This window comes from Petromyzon marinus, chromosome 24 (assembly GCF_048934315.1).
Source record: "Petromyzon marinus isolate PM22_M1 ecotype Great Lakes invasive population chromosome 24, UKy_Petmar_22M1.pri1.0, whole genome shotgun sequence".
NCBI classification, from domain to species: Eukaryota; Metazoa; Chordata; class Hyperoartia; order Petromyzontiformes; family Petromyzontidae; genus Petromyzon; species Petromyzon marinus.
In genome coordinates, this window is record NC_133690.1 from 19,023,723 (window position 1) to 19,042,073 (window position 18,351).

Below are 18,351 nucleotides of genomic sequence, written 5' to 3' on the forward strand. Positions count from 1 at the left end.
GCCCCGCTCACCTGCCCCACTCACCTGCCACGCTCACCTGCCCTATTCACCTGCCCCGCTCACCTGCCCCGCTCACCTGCCTGCATCACCTGCCCCACTCACCTGCCACGCTCACCTGCCCCGCTCACCTGCCACGCTCACCTGCCACGCTCACCTGCCACGCTCACCTGCCCTATTCACCTGCCCCGCTCACCTGCCCCGCTCACCTGCCCCGCTCACCTGCCTCGCTCACCTGCCACGCTGACCTGCCCCGCTCACCTGCCTGCATCACCTGCCACGCTCACCTGCCCCGCTCACCTGCCCCACTCACCTGCCACGCTCACCTGCCCTATTCACCTGCCCCGCTCACCTGCCCCGCTCACCTGCCTCGCTCACCTGCCCCCCTCACCTGCCACACTCACCTGCCCTGCTCACCTGCCCCACTCACCTGCCACACTGACCTGCCCCGCTCACCTGCCCCACTCACCTGCCCTACTCACCTGCCCCGCTCACCTGCCACATTCACCTGCCCTGCTCACCTGCCCCGCTCACCTGCCCCACTCACCTGCCACACTGACCTGCCCCGCTCACCTGCCCCGCTCACCTGCCCCACTCACCTGCCCTACTCACCTGCCCCGCTCACCTGCCCCACTTACCTGCCCTACTCACCTGCCCCGCTCACCTGCCCCGCTCACCTGCCCCACTCACCTGCCCTACTCACCTGCCCCGCTCACCTGCCACACTCACCTGCCACACTCACCTGCCTGCATCACCTGCCCCACTTACCTGCTACACTCACCTGCCCCACTCACCTGCCCTACTCACCATCCACACTGACCTGCCCCACCCACCTCCCCCATCCACCTGCCCCACTCACCTACCCTACCCACCTGCCACACTCACCTGCCCCACTCACCTAAACACACAGATGCTCATTATCACTCACCATCACACACTTTACACTCAACATCACACGCTCGACAAGACACTCCATCCTAATCATCATCGACATGCCAATTATTTACCCAGGAAAACCTGAGTATCAATAAATTTTCAGGAGGATCCTGCATTGAGATGTTTGTCCAATTTCACTTAAGGGGTAACACTGAGCCTAGCGTTCCAGATATTTTTCGAACGATGCCTCCATCTCCAGGCCACCGCGTAGCCCTAGCCTATAACACCTCGTACTGTATTGCCAGTCTCTCAGAAGCCAAGCACCATGCTCTCAGGATTAATTGTTCATAGCCAATATCCGATTGATATAATCAGGTTTATTTCGGCACGATACACCTTGCACCCCCCCCCCCCCCGTCTCGTCCTCCGCCTTCTCCCCCCCAGGCACGGTGATGGATGACGTGGACGAGGCGCAGGGCGGGCGCTGCGTGCCGGTGGAGCAGTGCTCCTGCGTGTTCGACGGCAGGCAGTACCCACCCGGCGGGGTCCTGAGGACCCCCTGCAGTAAATGGTACGAGCCCCTTGCCCTTATCGTAACCACCTTGCAGTCGGGATAGGACCCCCCTCCTCCATGCGCCTATCCCCTCTCTGCTGCGGGTTCGGGACCCGCGCGGAGCGGACTCGGTCTGGACCCTGGAGCTCTGACTCTACCTCGTTTGGCTGCACCACCTCGGCATCCTCATTGAGGCGTGGGGTGGGGAGGGGGAGTCGGGTGGCTGGGGTAAGGAGCTACTCCGAGTGTGCTGCTCTCACCATGGGTGTGCTGCTCTAACCCGTGCCCCCCCCCCACGTGACACAGCGAGTGTGTAGGGGGCCAGTGGAACTGCTCGACTCTGCCGTGCCCGGGGATGTGCAAGCTGGAGGGCGGCTCCCACTTCACCACCTTCGACCACCGCACCTACACCTTCCACGGGAACTGTCTCTACACCCTCTCCCAGGTGAGCGCGCTGCCCAGGAGACCAGGTGTGGGTGGTTGCCAGGTGTGGGTGGTGACCAGGTGTGGGTGGTGACCAGGTGTGGGTGGTGACCAGGTGTGGGTATAGACTAGGTCTGGATGGTGACCAGGTGTGGGTATAGACCAGGTCTGGATGGTGACCAGGTGTGGGTGTAGACCAGGTGTGGGTGGTGGCCAGGTTTGGTTGGTAACCAGGCGTAGGTGGTGACCAGGTGTGGGTGTAGACCAGGTGTGGGTGGTGACCAGGTGTGGGTGGTGACCAGATGTGGGTGGTGGCCAGGTTTGGTTGGTAACCAGGTGTAGGTGGTGACCAGGTGTGGGTGTAGACCAGGTGTGGGTATAGACCAGGTCTGGACGGTGACCAGGTGTGGGTATAGACCAGGTGTGGGTGGTGACCAGGTGTGGGTGGTGACCAGGTGTGGGTATAGACCAGGTCTGGATGGTGACCAGGTGTTGGTGGTGACCAGGTGTTGGTGGTGACCAGGTGTGAGTGGTGACCAGGTGTGGGTGGTGACCAGGTGTTTGTGGTGACCAGGTGTGAGTGGTGACTAGGTGTTGGTAGTAACCAGGTGTGGGTGCTGACCAGGTGTGGGTGGTGACCAGGTGTGGGTGGTGTCCAGGTGTGGGTGGTGTCCAGGTGTGGGTGGTAACTCTCAACCGGGTTCCACACCTCCGAGTCACATTCAAGCTTTTGTCCGTTTGCGGAATCGCGTGCATTGCAGGTTAAATCTATATGCAGACTGTGACGATCAATACCATGCATGATTCAGAATTAGTTTATTTTTGGTGAGATCATTGTGTTGGTAAAATGCAAACAAAATGCATCCCAAATTTTGCTTGCTTTTTAACATTCCTCCTCTGGTTTTGCCGATTAATAAAAAAAGTTGGCACCGTCGCCCATAATGAAGGTTTTTTTTGGGTTAGTTCTGGTAAATATAAATGTGTCATTAACCCACCACCACCCGACACAGCCAATGAGTAAGGTTTGCCACGTAAACAAAACGTGCCAATTAGTTACTACTTCAGCACACAAGTGTATTGGAGACATTTACATTTCCGCGATCTAACCCAAACAATACATGTAATATGAATGATATGGGTCGCGACAGCCTACGTGTTAAACTGGCATTCTCCCATGACGCAACAACTTGATTTGATTGGCTCTATTGGGAGGTTGAGGGTTATAGTAAAAAAAGTCAAAACACCAATACGATCTGACATCACCATGATGGAGACGAAGGCGGCCCTGCGTGGTACTGACCACCCACCCACCTTGTATGCCGTGCCGGCGTTAATAGGTGCTCGCCAACAGCGCTGGCCTCGAAAGTCTGTTGAAGGCTACACGCGGGATCTTTGTATTTGCATCAGGACTGCGCAGGACGCGAGTTCACGATCCTCGCCGAGCTGCGCCCGTGCTCCTCCACAAGCCGCGCCACGTGCCTCACCTCCGTGTCCCTGCTGCTGGAGCACGGCGGCGAGGTGAGCATCCTCACCACTCACCTCGCTCTACTCACCAACATCACCCACCTCCGTGTCCCTGCAGCTGGCGCACGGCGGTGAAGTGAGCATCCTCACCACTCACCTCGCTTGTAGATGACCCGTTGCTATCTTCTACTCGTCAGTGTTGATCTCCGTCTATGCTCGTCGCCGTAATCCGCGCACGTGAAGTCGCGCGCGTTCAACTCTGCAGGCAGTGGGAGACGCGGAGCTGTCCCAGGTGCTGAAAGTGTCCACGCTCTGTCCATCGCGACCGAGCGGGGACGACAACGCGGCTCCTTTGAACTCAAACAACATCCAGGCGGCGCCGTTCTCGCGCTCGACTAAATCCGACTCTGCTCTGCTAGTTACGCGATAGTTACACAATAGTTACCCGATAGTTACACGATAGTTAACAGCGCTACCGTGGCTCGGGAGGAAGACTACAAAGTTGCGTGTCGCGCTCCATCCAGGTCATCAAATTCGAAGCGGACGGACGCGTCATCATGAACGAGATGCTCGCCAAGCTGCCCTACAGCAACAGCGGTTCGGCCCGCAGCCCTCACACACCCCGCACACCACACACACCACACACCCACCCCGCACATCACACACACACCCCGCACATCACACACACACCCCGCACAACACACCCCGCACATCACACACACACCCCGCACACCACACACACACCCCGCACAACACACCCCACACATCACACACACACCCCGCACACCACACACACACCCCGCACAACACACACACACCCCGCACAACACACACACACACCCCGCACAACACACCCACCCCGCACATCACACACACACCCCGAACACCACACACACACCCCGCACAACACATCCCGCACATCACACACACACCCCGCACACCACACGCACCCCGCACATCACACACACACACCGAACACTACACACACACCCCGCACAACACACCCCGCACATCACACACACACCCCGCACACCACACACACACCCCGCACAACACACACACACCCCGCACAACACACACACACCCCGCACAACACACACACCCCGAACACCACACACACCACACATCACACACACCCCGCACATCGCACACACACCCCGCACAACACACACACACACCGCACAACACACACACACACCCCGCACAACACACACACACCCCGCACATCACACACACACACCCCGCACAACACACACACCCCGCACACCACACACACACCCCGCACACCACACACACACCCCGCACAACACACACACCCCGCAAACCATACACACCCCGCACAACACACACACAGCACACCACACACCCCGTACAACACACACACGCCCCGCACACCACACACACCCCGTACAACACACACACCCAGCACACCACACACCCCGTATAACACACACACGCCCCGCACACCACACACACCCCGTACAACATACACACCCCGTACAACACACACACACACACACCCTGCACACCACAAACACCCCGCAGACCACACACACTCCGCACAATACACCCCGTACAACACACACACGCACGCACCCCGCACACCACACACACCCCACACATCGCATGCTACATACCCCGATTTTTGTGAGAGTGCTGCTGTTAACACCGCCACGCGAATAAAACACAGCCGCCGCGCGTCTGTAACGCCAATGTAACGCGCGTTCCCGTTCGCCCCGCGCGCGCAGCCGGCCTGCAGGTGTTCCGCCAGTCGTCCATGTTCGTGCAGGTGGCCACCCGCTCCGGCCTGCACCTCCAACTGCAGCTGCAGCCCCAGATGCAGCTCTACGTGAGCGTGTCCGTCGCCTACAAGAACCGGACCTGTGGTGAGGGCCGCGGGGGTGGGGTGCAGAGTGAGGGGGTGAGAAGTGGAAATCACTCGGGGTGGTGTGAGAGGGCGGAGGCTAACGAGGGATACAGGGTGGATGGAAGAAGTGGGATTGACTGGATGTGAATGTGTGGCGTTTTGCGGGGTCTTTGGGCCTAGCGTGCATCTAACTGGAGTTTGGGATTCATGGCCTACCTACTGCAGTCCATGGTTCCGGAGTCGTCAATGGTGTCGAGGGTCTGTGATCTGGGGTACAGGGTTCTAGGGTCTGGGGTTTTGGGTACCTAGGGTATATAGGGTTCTAGGGTTTATCTGGGGTCCAGAATCACAGTGTCTGGGATCTGGGATCAGGGCTCCTGGGTGCCACGGTCTCTGCGCTGGGGTCGCGGTACCGTCGTCACGTGCTGCGTCCGCGCCGTGCCAGGACTCTGCGGGAACTACAACGACGTGCTGGCGGACGAGCTGAAGACGTCATGCGGCCTCGTGGAGGCCACCTCCACCCCCTTCGGCAACTCGTGGAAGGCGCAGACGGGCTGCCCCGACACGGCCGAGGAGCTGCAGGATCCGTGCTCCATCAACGCGCACACCGGTGGGTCCCTCGCCCCCCCCCCCCCAACGCCGAGTCGGCCATCGGGGTTGGTTGTTGGGCCATTCTGCGCTACCACGCCAGGTTTGTGCGGGTCGGTACAGCGGGTGGCCCAGGACAAGCTTCAGCTGTCGCTCGCCGCTGATCCTATAGCCGTGGACGGGAATTGAACTCCGGTCATTAGGTTCAGAGCGTGCTAACCACTGCGCTACTCATTATATCCCAGAATGCCGTGTGTTCGGGGACAATCATCATCGTTGTGATCAATGTCGACGGTAAGATCAGTTACGAGCAACGATGCGCATGACGATTATATTCTTGCTCTACAATCTCAGCATCTACAAACAACGCTGTAGCCAGCAGTGGCGTGCCCAAGAAATCACTGGACTGTGCCTTTATTATGAATACAACCGCATCCCAAGGCGATATCGCACTGTGACATGCACGAAAGTAGGCGGTTCTATGTGTGTGTGTATATAGCATATTTAGTGTGTGTATGCATACGATATGCTACGTAAACATTCTAGAGCACGTAGGCTATCGCTACTAATATTATCCATCATAATAAAGTTTTTTTGGGACAGCTTTTTTGGTTGTTTACGTGACAAACCTTACTAATCAGCCATGTTGGGTGGTGGTGGGTTTGACGACTTTATATGGGGCACGAAATATCGATGTAATGACCCAGAATGGAGGGGGGTATGGAAAGAGACGAGGCAGGACAGCCATGGAGATCGTTCCGGTGGGGGGGGGGGGGTGGGGGGGAGACTCGTGGGTGAGGAGGACAAGGAGGGTGACAAGGCTCGGGAAGAGGACAGCGGTTAAGAGAGGTGGCTGTATTTTCGTTATGTTATTGATCAAAGTTAGTTGGTGTTGTTACAGGCGGCCGTGGGTGTAATTGAGTATTGAATTGAGTGAGAAGTTGTACGACCGTCTGTGATCGGAATAAATGATCACGTGATATTCCTGACGAGCAAGACAGCTGCTTACATCTTGAAGGGCGTGGGAATAAGACCCCCTCCATTTCAAGATTGTGACAGCAAGTAGGCAGTCACGCCCACAGCAAGCTTGTGCCACGCCCCTCGTTTTACCGCATCGTCGCTGGGCGTGGCCAAGCGCAGCCCAGCGCCGCGTGTGATTGGACGGCGCGAGGCGACGCGGTGTTTGGACGTCCATTGTGCTCGCGTAGTCTGCAAGTGTATTGTGGAATATGGTTGTTTAAAAAAATGCTTAACAGTAATGTTAATTGCCTTTACATTTTAGGGATGAAATTTTGGTAATTTAATAGAGTTATTAGCTATAGTAGTGGTGTTAATTTGAGCATGTGTGGACACCACTAAGCTATATACAAACGTGACAGTAATTCTGTCACGTTTGTAATTACATCTCTTAATATTTAAGCGGGAATATTTTCATCACAGACATGACGGATTGCAAATGCTGTTTACTTAAAAGATTCGCATGTTAATTTGATGATTGTGGCGGTACGTTTACATGGTTAAAAGTGCCGAAATTAACATAGATACCATAAAGGTTATACTTTGTATGGATGAGTTAATACCATAGTGATGGAAAATTAAATCTTGATTAAAGCTTTCGTGACTGCAGGAATTCATATTCTAAGGTCTTTTGGTAAAGTCACCGAAAGACCCAAGAATATGATGGAAAATTATTACATGTGTAAGGTACTTGTGTTACCTCAGGATATGAATAATTAATTGTAATTGAGAACCTTCTAATGCAATCCATGTACAGTGCGGTAGTTACTCTTGCATTTCAGATTTTTTTTTTGGTTAACTAATTCATAAAGCCTGTCTTCGCCAGGCAAACGTTTTCAATAAATATGATAATTAACCTGATATGATTTTTTACAATTTTTATCACGATCAGACACTAACAACTACTCCAACCATTTGTATTTTTCCGCAAAAAAATAGTTGACTTTATTCAACGTCTTACGTTTAAATACGTACCCATCGGAAACCACTGAATTTAAAGATGCCGTTCTTTTTTTTTATTAGAAAGCACAAACAATAATGAACGTAATACTCTGAGGGGAAGCTTTTACCGTTTTCCAATTATTCAGATTTGAACATAAAGTGCGAAATTGTTTTCGTTCAACTGCTTGAATCCGAAATATCTCAAAAACAATTAAAGATATAACCAGGTTTTCGCTTTAATTGTATTTTCTGTTGAACGCTCTCTCAAACGAAAAACAACGCAATCTTATATTTTGAACGGTTTCTGAATGACACCACGCACACACATGTTTATAGGGAATTTAAAATCGAGATTTGGGGGCCTTAACATGATGTTTCCTTTTGATTTAAAGCTTTCGTGGCTGCATGGATTCATATTATTGGTTCTTTCGGTAAAGTCACGTAGAAGGGAAACAATAAAATAATAAAAATATGAAACAATAACTGCCGAAATCGCTCTCCGTGGTGCTAACGTAAAAAACGCCACTTTTTTCTAATTTTCTTGCTGTGGTTTTCACACCTGATGATGATTGCTTGTGTTGCAGTCGAAACGTCGTGAGAATTTTATTGTTTTATATTTTTATTATTTTATTGTTTCCCTTCTACGTGACTTTACCGAAAGAACCAAGAATATGATGTTTCCTGTTGTTTGTGTCTAAAACGCTACCTATATACCACATTTCAGCTTTCTATCTTGTCGGGAAGTACCCAAGAGGTTTTTGAGACGTACATACATACAGATTATAAGGTCTTTATTTAAATAGATGTGGGAAAGTCACTGTAACATATCATTATTAAATTGGAACTTCTAAATAATTGACAAGATGACGTATTTAAATACATATATTGTGCAGAATAAATTAATAATCCTGAGGTAAAGTTAAACTGTATGTTGTTGTTGAGTTGATAGAGGTAATGTGCATTTGTGGCGAATATGGAGCGAAGGAACTGCATGTGTGAGAGTTGTGTTTGTAAATTCCGAGTTATTCAGTTAATCATAATAAAGGTTCTTGGGTTATATCGCGTAAGTATGAATGTGTCGAAACCCTCCACCACCCGATACAGCCAATCAGTAAGGAATTTGTCACGTAAACAAAGCGCCAAATAGTCCACAACATTTACAATTTGAGTCCAACGTTTCGCTGGTAATTACAGCCAGCATCATCGGGCGATTTGCCAGAATAGTGAAGCAAAACGACGTCATCATGGAACCAAATCGGGTGCAGAGATCAGAGGCAGAGGAGGGGTGGGGGGTATTGTCATTATATAATAGATTAGTAATTCGGTAATTAGTATGTGTTTCCTCTTTCAGGAATTGTAATTGTAGGATGTATTACTTAATAATACGCTTTCAGGCTGCAATAAGCCTGTAACTGTCAGAGCGGTTAAAATTATTTGTATTTCTCTCAATTTCAATGGATTCTCGAATTAGTCTTGGCCAGTAATCATTAGTTTTACACAACACTTGAACGTTATCAAAATCAATTGAGTGTCCTTGTTGGCAAGCATGTTCTGCAACTGCCGACAGTTGCGTTTGAGAGTATTTAATATTTATTTGGTGTTCTTTTAGTCTTACGCTAATGTTACGTCCCGTCTGTCCAATATCGCATCTGCCACATAATTAATGAATCCGATACACACCTTCTGTTGATAACTTCGGCAATTAATCTTTAGTACAAAATACTAATTTTTTAATTGTGTGTACTGTGCCAAATCTTACTTTGATGTTTTATTTTTGCAAAACTCGAGCGAACTTATCAGTTACTCCCGCGATATATGGTATTTTTATTGTTTTAATAATCTGATCGCTTTCAGCAGTATTGCTGTTCGATCTTGGTTTGGAATTCAATGCTCTGTTAATTTGAGCATTATTGTAGCCATTCAATGGTAGCGCTTATTTAACATGTTTAAACTCTCTCCTCAGACTTTCACCATCTGACACTGTTTTAGCCCGATGTATGAGCGTCTTGATGAGACAGGATTTCTGTGCGAGGTGATGATGCGAATCTGCATTCGGATCGGCGTCAGTGTGCGTTCCCTTTCGGTAAACGCTGTCTGTTATTTTATTGTTTAGGCCGCGTCCGAGAAACATATCTAGGAAAGGGAGTGTGTTATTCACCTCCATTTCCATGGTGAACTGGATGGTTAGATTTTGTGCATTGAGATGATTTAGAAATGCATTAAGTGTATCTTTACCATGTGGCCAGCCAGACAACAAAAGTGTCATCAATATATCTTAACCAAAAATATGGTTTAAATGTACTTGAAGCAAGTGCTCTTGTTTAAAAGTTTTCCATGTCCAGATTCGCAATAGCAGGAGAATAAGGAGAGCCCATTGCTGCTCCTTTCTTTTGTTTATGGAAATCACCTCTTCATAAGTAGTAAGTGTTGTTTAGACAATGGTCAGCTAGTTTTTGAAGATCTTTTGGTAAACCTGTATTCTTTACTAGTGTATCAAGTAATTTAAGTGACTTTTTAACTGGAACCTTAGTGAAGAGAGAAATCACATAAAAACTTACCAGAATATCATTAGGGTTAAGTTTCATATTTAATCACATTCACAAGATGTTCTGAATTTCATATGAATGAAGATGTCCTACCGATTTAAGGCTGTATTTGTTTAGTTACATATTTTGCTAATTTATATGTGGCAGAGCCTATTGTACTTACCGATTTTATGAATGTTTGGTAGCCCGTACAGTCGAGGTCGTTTTGAAGCCCTTGGCTTAATTTTGTATTGTTCAGCCTTGGGAATGAATGAATTTGCAATGATTGCAGTAGCCAGACAGTCTCGTCTCTTCACCTGATGAAGGCCGCTTGTGTTGTGGCCGAAACGTCATGAGAATATTATTGTGTTATTTTATTTTATCAATTTATTATTTTATTCTCATTCTACGTGACTTTACCGAAAGAACCAAAGAAGATGAATCCTTGCAGTCACGAAAGCTTTAAATCGAAATTTAGTCTTACGTTCTAAAGTGCTAGTTAGATCTCGTTTAATTTTAATATAGGTACTTTCCTCCAGTAACTCTTTAATTTTATTATCATAATCCGCTCGTGACATCACTACCGTTGAGCGGCCTTTATCACCCGCCAGAATTTGGATATATTTATTTAATCTAAGCTCTCTTAAGGCTATTGCTTCGCTAAAGCTAATATTTATTTTTGGTACTTTGCGATTCTCAGTTATTGTGGAAACCTCGTGCCTAGTCAGCTGCCTCATTATGTGAAAGGTGTCTTACCGCTGATTCCTCCTCAGCAATGATCTCATCTACTGTAATTGTGCATGGAGTAACGGCAAAGTTAAGACCTTTAGATACGACCGATAGATATCATGTCGATATTTAAATCAGTGTTAGTAAAGTTCGTTACAGTTTTGTTTTTAAATTGTTTATTATTAGTTGGGAATCGTTTGTTAGGAAGTCTTTAGAATGTATTAATTTGGTTAGTTTTGGTTAGGTTAAATAGAATATCTGCTGATTGTTGTGCTATAGTATCGATTATATTTCAATAATGTATGGATAGATTACTGGTAATTGCAAGTGCTGTAGAGATTCAGAAATTTGAGATAATTCACTCCTGTTATGCTGTATTCTCTCTAGTAACAATAATTCGCTGGCTTTGTGGAGTATTTGGTTTGCTTTAACAGACTTTATGTGTATGTGTTATTTAACTTGGTAGCGGGTAGTTTGTGATAAACTACCTCAGGGCGTGACGACCCTGCCTTACGCGAGTCCCAGGCACAGCTGGCCCGGCTGTCAGTACCTGGTAAGGGCCCCTCCCAGGGTTACGCGGTTTTCTCACTGCCTTGTGAGTGTCTCGGGAGAGTCAATGGCTAAGGGAGTAAACCCCGACAGAAAATCAGGAGTGGGGCCCCTCAGGCGGTTTTGTGATGCACTGCGGCACAATCCCGGCAGCCCCTGCAGCCAAACTGGTACCAAACGTCGTGCTACGCACTCCTTTGGACATCACCAGCAAGGCCGAGGGGGGGATCCCGACGCATGGGCAACCCAGGATTTCCAGAATAACCTGCCCGGGCTTTGCACCAACAAGAGGTGCAAAAATGGGGAGAGGACACTCCTCGGCCACCTAATCGTGGCCAAGAAACACGGATGGCAGTAGTCACGGGTTATAAGCTCATTTTAGATTGGCGTAAAAAATGGGCGCCACGGGTTGCCATCGTCGGTGGGAGGGGTCATTGCACCCCAATGGATAGCTACTGCCACCCGCATCAAGCTGGGCAGCCCCCGGCCAATAAGGTGCTTTCCCGCCACGACTCACCTGCTCCAATGGGTGCTTGGAGCTTATGGTTCATCACCAGACAAGTGGGCTGCAAAACCTGCACCAGACAAAAGCAAAACAAAACGAAAGAAGGTTCCAGCCCTTCATTTTGCAAGCTGGAATGTAGTATAATGTGTTCTGGACTCTCCGAAGATCTATTGCAGATTGAGGACATTTGCAAGACTGCAGTTATCGACAGGGAGTTGGCGAGACTCCATGTCGATATTTCAGCACTGCTGGAGACCCATTGCTGGCAGTGGCTCACTACGAGAGAGTGACTACACTTTCTACTGGCAAGGAAAACAGCAGAACGAACCAAGGCAACACGGTGTTGGGTTCGCCGTCAAAAACACACTCCTTGGCATGATAGAACCACCGACTGCAGGCTCCGAGCAGATTCTACTCATTGCTCACTGCTTCTGGCCATGCAAACATCCTGAGTGTCTACGCCCCAACACTCTACTCACCTCCGGAGATTCATGACCAGTTCTATGAAGAGCTTCACAATATTATTAGCAAAATCCCCAGCTCTGAGCACATGTTTCTGTTGGGAGACTTCAATGCAAGGGTTGGGGCTGACCACGACGCGTGGCCCGCATGCCTTGGCTATCATGGCATTGGAAAGATGAATGCCAGTGGCCAAAGACTACTGGAGCTTTGTTCATACCACAATCTCTGTATCACAAACTCATTCTTTCTCACAAAACCATGCCATAAAGTATCATGGAGACATCCAAGGTCTCTTAATTGGCACCAGCTGGACCTCGTCATCACCCGACGAGCCCTCCTCAACTCGGTGCTCATCATACGCAGCTACCAGAGTGCAGTCTGTGACACCGATCACTCGCTGGTATCCAGCAAGGTCAGACTACGCCCCAAAAAAATACACGGACTCAAACAAAAGTGCTACCTACGCATCAACTCTGCCAAGACATCCCTCCCAGAGCTCACTCAATTATTCCAACACAGCCTTGAGCAGTTCCTACACGACACACCAGATGGAAGCGTGGAGAAAAAGTGGGCATACATCAGAGACGCAATCTTCAATGCAGCCATCAATACCTTCGGCAAGCAGACAAGGCGGAACACAGACTGGTTTGAGGAACACCTGGCTATATTGGAACCCATCCTTCAAGCCAAACGCATGGCGCTCCTGAAGTACAAGCAAGTCCCAAGTACAGAATCATTAAGAGCTCTGAAAGCTGCTCACAGTGCAGCTCAAACGACCGCCAGATGCTGCGCCAACAACTACTGGGTGAATCTCAGTAGTAGGATCCAACTCGCCTCTGACACTGGCAATATCCATGCTATGTATGAAGGCATCAAGACAGCCTTTGGTCCAAACATCAGGAGGACTGCCCCCCTTAAATCCAGCACAGGGGCCATCATCACTGAAACAAGAGCAAATGGCCAGGTGGGTAGAACACTACTCAGAGCTCTACTCACGAGACAACGGTGTGTCAGAAGCTGCCCTTGCTGCTGTAAAGCCCCTACCAACGATACACGAACTGGACAATGTTCCAACCTTGAAGGAACTTGTCAACGCCATCAACTCACTAGCCAGCGGCAAGTTACCGGGACAGGACGGTATCACACCTAAGGTACTGAAATGTGCAAAACCCGCCGTCTTCACAAAACTCCATGAACTTCTCTGCCAGTGCTGGGAAGAAGGAGCAGTGCCTCAAGACATGAGAGACTCCAACATCATCACCCTATAAAAAAACAAGGGTGACCGTGGGGACTGCAATAACTACCGCGGCATCTCCCTGCTTAGCATTGTGGGGAAAACCTTTGCCCGTGTGGCCCTCAGCAGGTTACAGATACTAGCTGAGAGGACGTATCCCGATGCTCAGTGTGGCTTCAGAGCAGGAAGGTCTACAATTGACATGCTTTTCTCCTTGCGTCAGCTACAGGAGAAATGTCGAGAACAGAGAATGCCCATGTACTTGGCATTCATTGATCTTACTAAAGCATTTGACCTCATCAGTAGGGGATGCCTCTTCAAACTCCTCAAAGTGATCGGCTGTCCACCGAAGCTGCTGGCAATCATCTCCTCTTTCCATGACAACATGAAAGGAACAATACAACACAGCGGCACCACCTCAGAGGAATTTCCCATACTCAGCGATGTAAAGCAGGGGTGCGTGCTTGCCCCAACACTGTTTGGCATCTTTTTCTCACTTATGCTCACATGCCTTTGGGACAGCAGAAGAGGGAGTCTTTCTTCATACAAGATCTGATGGCAAACTTTTCAACCTTGGCCGTCTCAGATCCAAAACCAAAGTCCGCAAAGTTCTCATTAGAGAACTCCTTTTTGCTGATGATGCTGCGCTGACAGCTCGCACAGAACAAGGTTTGAAGACACTCATCGACCACCTTTCCAATGCCTGCAACAACTTTGGCCTGACGATCAGTCTAAAAAAGACCAATGTCATGGGCCAGGATGTCAGAGACACCCCTTCCATAAACATTGGCAGCTACACCCTGTAAGTCGTTCAGGACTTCACCTACTTGGGTTCTACCATCACCTACAATTTGTCCCTTGTCACAGAGATCGACAAGCGCATTGGGAAGGCGTCTACAGCTATGTTCAGGTTGACTAAAAGATTGTGGGAGAACAAATCCCTAACGCTCAACACCAAAGTACAAGTGTATCGGGCCTGCGTCCTTAGCACCCTCCTCTATGGGTCTGAGTCCTGGACAACATACGCCCATCAAGAACATCGACTAAACACATTCCACCTCCGATGTCTCAGGCGCATCCTCGATATCAGATGGCAAGATCACATTCCCAACACCTCAGTTCTCAACTTGGCCAACATTCCCAGCATATACTCTCTACTCAGTCATAGGCCCCTGAGATGGCTTGGACACGTGCGCCGCATGCAGGATGGCAGAATACCCAAGGATGTCTTGTACGGCGAGCTGGCATCAGGCACACGGGCCACTGGTCGCCCAGTCCTGCGCTTCAAAGATGTCTGTAAACGGGACATGAAGAGCTGCGACATCAACCCAAATGACTGGGAGAAAACTGCCGGTGACCGACTCAGCTGGCAGCAGGCTGTGAAGACAGGCCTCAGGAGAGGCGAGGAGAAAAGACACACTGCTTGGCAGACCAAGAGGGGAGCAACGTAAAGAAAAAGCAACAAACACCTCTGGAGCTTCTTCTTTGGTTCTTTCGGTAAAGTCACGTAGAATGAGAATAAAATAATAAAATAAAATAAGACAATAAAATTCTCACGACGTTTCGGCCACAACACAAGTCGCCTTCATCAGGTGAAAGAACAGAACTGTCGGGACGATAGTGCTCCTCTGGAGCTGCCACCACATTCACTTGCAATTGCTGTGGCAAGGATTGTCACTCAAGGATTGGCCTACTAAGTCATTCTAGGCGCTGCAAAACCTACAGCTGACCTCGTAAGGCGCAAAAAGAATTGTCTTTCGAGACACAAAGGCCTATGGTGTTAAGCAGGACGCATTGTGGCTGGGGGTGGCAGACACAGCCAAGCGCCGTGTGTGACCGGGAGACGTGAAGCGTGGCGTGGTGTACGATATTAGAAGTCCCTGTTTGCAGTGCCCACGTGCTGTCTGTAGTGCCCACGTGCTGTCTGCAGTGTACACGTGCTGTCTGCAGTGCCCACATGCTCTGCAGTGTGCACATTTTTGCTGCAGTGTGCACTGCTGTATGCAGTGTGCGTGTGCTGTCTGCACGTGCTGTCTGCAGTATGGGCGTGCTGTCTGCAGTGTGAACATGCTGTCTGCAGTGTGCACGTGCTGTCTGCACGTGCTGTCTGCAGGTCCCGTGGTGGAGTGCACGAATAAAGTTCTCGATCCTGTTGAAGTGTTCACTGGTCAACGCAGAGCTTTCTGTATATCGTACAAGAGCACTGTATAGATGTATATATATCTATAAATAAAGACCTTAAACTGTATGTATGTGTAATGACGACTTAACACACTTCTCTTGAGATGGCACTTTATTGAAGGCACGTTCACTTGACATCAGGCAGAGATCCCCACCGCAACAGCCCCGAGTCTCCCGCGCATCTCCCCCTTATATACCAACCGAAGCCACGCCCCCCTTCTCGAACCTTCTCGCCAACTCTGGACGCTCGCTCCACCGGCAGACTCCAGCGTCCCCTTCTGTCACCTGATCACGCTCCCTTCTCGAACATTCCCGTAGCCACCAGTCCCTTCACACTCGCAACTGATACCCAAGTCATTACCTCCCGTGGCCACTAGTCCATTCGCACTGTAGGCTCACTCCCCTTTCATTACCTCCCGTGGCCACTAGTCCACTCACAGCGCGTGTAGGCTCTAATGTCATTGTATATGTACGTCTCAAAAACTTCTAGGGCATTTCCCGACAAGGTAGAAAGCAAAAATTTGGTACATAGGTAGTTTTTTGGACACAAACAACAGGAAACATCAGAAAATAAGAGATCTTCGTTGGTTCTTTCGGTAAAGTCACGTAGAATGAGAATAAAATAATAAATTGATCAAATCAAATAACACAATAAAATTCTCACGACGTTTCGGCCACAACACAAGCGGCCTTCATCAGGTGAAGGGACGAGACTGTCTGGAGGACAGCGCTGGAGCGAAAAAGCCACGCTCAGGACGCGACCTTTAAGCTGTGTGAGAAGAAACAAAGCGCCTTGACAAAGGAATTAGCATAGAATTTAGCATTGAAATAGCTGAGTGATTAGCTTGTGACTGGTCACAGCAATGGCTGTGTTAAAGTTAAAGCATACACATCCACAGAGGCACCCCTTGACAAAGGAATTAGCATAGAATTTAGCATTGAAATAGCTGAGTGATTAGCTTGTGACTGGTCACAGAAATAGCTATGTTAAAGTCAGAGCATACACATTCACAGAGGCACCTAGTACAAATCAAACAGGAGAATTTAGCATTGAAATAACTAGGAGAATTTAGCATTGAAATAACTCGGAACAGAGGAGGGGGAGAGAGACAGCTGTGAGGCGCTGTTATACTCCATGTTGTAAACCATACCATTAACCGTGGTGTGAGAGGTATTAAGAGTCAATGCCAGCGAAAGAGCTGCGGTCTGAAGGTCATCGTAAAATACAATTAATTAAGAACGGAAATGGTTTCAAACATCTTTCCAATGGTTACTAAGCCAGAATCCATCTTCTCGGTTGAAATTGTCTCTGTGCTTGTATATGTGAATGGCCTCATGAACGAATCTCTCATGGTAGCCGGTTGGTTTGCAAAGAACCTCCGTCTTGGAGAAGTCAATGTCATGTGAGCCCACTGAATTATAACAGTGATCTGCCACGGCAGAGGAGTTCGTTCTACCGTGTTTCAAGTCTGCTTTATGTTCGCGGATGCGGTCCGAGATATGTCGTTTGGTTTCTCCAATGTAGTTACTACCACAGAGGCACTTTAGTTTGTAAACGCCCGGGTACTGTATGTCTGGAACATCATCTTTTACAGATGGAACTAGATCACGGATTTTATGTACTGTGTTGAATCGGACCTGGATCTTGTGTTTATTCAGGATTTTGGAGATATTTTTAGTGACCCCTGCAATGTAGGGTAAGGTGATGGTTTTGAGTGGCTCCACAAGAGGATCCTTCTTCATGACTGGAGTGATGGCTTTGCAGATTGTGTAGTCGGAGTAACCATTAGCCCTGAAAGCCTGGTGTACGTGCTTGAGTTCACTGGTAATGTGTTCCTGGTCGGAAATGCATTGGGCTCTATGGTATAGAGTCTTGATGAGGGAGTTCTTCTGGGATGGATGGTGGTGGGAATCCGGTTTCAAGTAAGCATCTGTATGGGTAGCTTTCCTGTAGACAGTGGCTCATTGAACCGTCAGGTCTCCTTTTAATTAAGACATGCAAAAAGGGTAGTTTGCCATCTTTTTCGACCTCCATGGTAAATCTGATGGCTGGGTGTATGGAATTGATGTGGTCGCGGAATTGGTCTAGAGCAGGCTGGCCATGTGGCCAGATGACAAAGGTGTCATCCACGTACCTCTTCCATAAGGTCGGGCGTAGATTGGCAGTCTGGATGGCGTCAGTTTCAAATTTTTCCATGAATACGTTGGCTACAACCGGAGATAGGGGGGAGCCCATTGGGGTGCCCTCAGTTTGTTTGTAGAAAGTTCCATTCCAGGTGAAGTATGTATTGGTTAAGCAATGTCTCACCAGGGGGGGGTACATCAGTATGCAGTCCTTGATGAACCAGGTCTTCAATGATAGCGATGGTGTCAGGTACCGGGACTTTGGTGAACAAGGACACCACATCAAAACTGACAAGCAGGTTATCTGGGGACAGG

General features: G+C 49.1%; 1 protein-coding gene across 1 annotated transcript in view; it reads left to right on the top strand.

The window, feature by feature from the left end:
* Positions 1–18,351, top strand: part of LOC116945450 (mucin-2-like) — a 41,380-nt gene that overhangs the window by 14,704 nt on the left and 8,325 nt on the right. Inside the window, exons 12-18 of the mRNA XM_076069281.1 lie at positions 1,318–1,444; positions 1,733–1,871; positions 3,257–3,367; positions 3,579–3,731; positions 3,838–3,910; positions 5,062–5,199; positions 5,626–5,790. Coding sequence (XP_075925396.1) covers positions 1,318–1,444; positions 1,733–1,871; positions 3,257–3,367; positions 3,579–3,731; positions 3,838–3,910; positions 5,062–5,199; positions 5,626–5,790 — 906 coding nt within the window. The remainder of the gene's footprint in view (positions 1–1,317; positions 1,445–1,732; positions 1,872–3,256; positions 3,368–3,578; positions 3,732–3,837; positions 3,911–5,061; positions 5,200–5,625; positions 5,791–18,351) is intronic.